The 2,412-nt window shown below is 42.7% G+C and overlaps 1 protein-coding gene across 1 annotated transcript; it reads left to right on the forward strand.

The window, feature by feature from the left end:
- The first annotated feature begins 318 nt into the window (after positions 1-318).
- Positions 319-2,161, forward strand: DOLK (dolichol kinase). Its single transcript, XM_009888017.1, has one exon. It carries the CDS (start codon positions 418-420, stop codon positions 1,987-1,989), a length of 1,572 nt encoding a protein of 523 aa, XP_009886319.1. The 5' UTR covers positions 319-417; the 3' UTR covers positions 1,990-2,161.
- Positions 2,162-2,412: the final 251 nt, after the last annotated feature.

Consider the following 2,412-nt stretch of genomic DNA (forward strand, 5'->3'; position numbering starts at 1 on the left):
CTTTACATTTCAATTCAAAAATGCTGCAACAGAAATGTTTAAAACTGTATCTGAACACCCCAGTATTCAATGGTTCATTTCTGTCACTGCAGGCTGACTTCTCTGATTCTCAGAGGGGGATCCATTGGCTGATCCATTACCTCACTGGTTTTAATTTATTTTTTTTTATTCACCTGTGTGTTGACATTAACAATTGGCACATAACTGTCGGTGTAAATTGAGCTTAAGAACAAAACAGCTGTGCAGAACCTTTAGCTTTTCTAGTAATAGCTTTAATTGTTTGCTGTTTTCTTTTTTTTTTTTTTTTAATAGGAATTGCAGTAGCATGAAAGGGAATTCTTCATAATGGACAACTATTGAGCACATTGGGACTCCCAAGAAGGATTTTGAAAGCTTGAGCCACGTCAGAGTGGAATCATGTTAAACAAGCCAGTGCTGGTGGAATCCCTGATCGTGTTTGTCATCGTTGTCTTTGTGCACGCAGTGGTGTGGGACCGGTACTCCTGGTGTGCCGTCGCTCTCGCCGTCCAGGCTTTTTACGTCCAATTCAAATGGGACCGTCTGCTCCAGCTGGGTGGGGCTGTATTCCAGTTCCGTACAGCAGCAAACAGTGGCCTCCTGCCGGCTAGCATGGTCATCCCTTTGTTGGGGATAGTGATGAAGGAGAGGTGCAAGTCTGCTGGCATTGTGTACTTCGAACGTTTTGGCATAGTTGTAGCTTCCACTGGCATGCTGGTTGCTCTCTTTCTGTCTGTAATAGCGGTTGGCGTCACAAAACCTGTGCCAACCAACACTTGCATACTCACTGGTGTTGCTGGCAGTATCATTATCTATACCATGAAGCACTCCTTGACTGTTTCAGAAGTCATAGAGGTCCTAGAAGTGCTGCTAATTTTTGTCTACCTCAGTATGATCTTGCTGTACTTGTTGCCTCGATGTTTTACTCCTGGAGAAGCTTTGCTAGTTCTCGGAGGTATAAGTTTTGTTCTCAATCAGCTCATTAAACGCTCACTGAATGTAATCGAGGGCAGAGGTGATCCCATAGACTTTTTCCTTCTGGTGGCAGTTGTTGGAGTTGTTCTTCTTGGGCTTTTTTTCACTGTGCTCTTCATTTTCATGGATTCGGGTACGTGGATCTCCTCCATGTTTTTCCACATGATGACAGCAGTGCTAGGCTTAGGGGTCATCATGCCTTGGCTTTACCGACTGATCCAGAGGAACCCTTTGTTTTGGCTACTGCAGTTTCTGTTTCAGACACAGACAAGAGTTTACCTTCTTGTATATTGGACCTTTTTGGCTGCTTCAGCATGCGGCGTAGTTTTCTACCAGAATGCTAAGAGATCATCTGAATCTAAAAAGCACCAGGCCTCAACTATAACCAGGAAATACTTCCATTTCATTGTTGTAGCTACTTATGTTCCTGGACTAATCTATGACCGCCAGCTTCTCTATGTTGCTGCAGTACTGTGTCTGGCAGTGTTTATCTTCTTAGAGTATATTCGGTACTTCAGGATCAAACCATTTGGCCAAACCCTCAGGCACTTGCTGTCTCTCTTCTTGGATGAAAGAGACAGTGGACCTCTAATCTTGACTCATATTTATCTCCTCCTTGGCATGTCCCTCCCAGTATGGTTGTTCCCCAGACCTTGTGCTCCTAAAGGTACCTTGTCCGGGGCAGGAGCGCTGGTCCCCTACTCTGGGGTACTGGCAGTAGGGGTAGGAGACACCATTGCCTCTGTTTTTGGTAGTACAATGGGGGAAATCAAATGGCCAGGAACAAAAAAGACCTTTGAAGGGACAATGACAGCTATATTTGCTCAGATCATTGCTGTAGCTCTCATTCTGATCTTTGACAGCAGTGTGAATCTGAACTCCAGCTATGCCTGGATTCTGGCATCTGTGAGTTTAGTTTCTCTTTTGGAAGCTTATACTACCCAAATTGATAATCTGCTGTTGCCTCTCTACCTCCAGATAATGTTTATGGCTTAGAAACACTTCCAGGAACAGAGGTTTCTCCCTTTCTTGAGAAAAGTGGTAATAGAATGTGCACTGTAATGAGAACTCAAAGCTGATCTAAACACTGCTTTTGGTACAGCAGATAAAATTGTTAAAAACAGAAATGAAAAAGACCTATTTAAAATAAAGGTTTTGATTTGGTCTTGTTTCTCCCCCCTATTTAAAACAGCATGAGTTTATTTTTGTTCTCACAAGAACACAAATGTAACTTGTAAATTGGATTATTAAACACAAAAGCTATTTTTATGTCTCTTCTGGGTGCTCAGAGGTAGAGGAAGAAGAGGTAAGTCAATGAGGAAAAAAAAAAATAAATAAGCAGACCTCTTGGATTATGCCACTTCTGTATTGCATCCTAGCCAAAACTTGTTTTACTGTACTGAGCCCTGCCATCTCGGT

Source organism: Charadrius vociferus, unplaced genomic scaffold, assembly GCF_000708025.1.
Source record: "Charadrius vociferus isolate BGI_N301 unplaced genomic scaffold, ASM70802v2 scaffold56, whole genome shotgun sequence".
NCBI classification, from domain to species: domain Eukaryota; kingdom Metazoa; phylum Chordata; class Aves; order Charadriiformes; family Charadriidae; genus Charadrius; species Charadrius vociferus.

What these genes read in the sequence shown, in the direction of transcription:
- DOLK (XM_009888017.1), top strand. Translation starts at nt 418, where the DNA reads ATGTTAAACAAGCCAGTGCTGGTGGAATCCCTGATCGTGTTTGTCATC.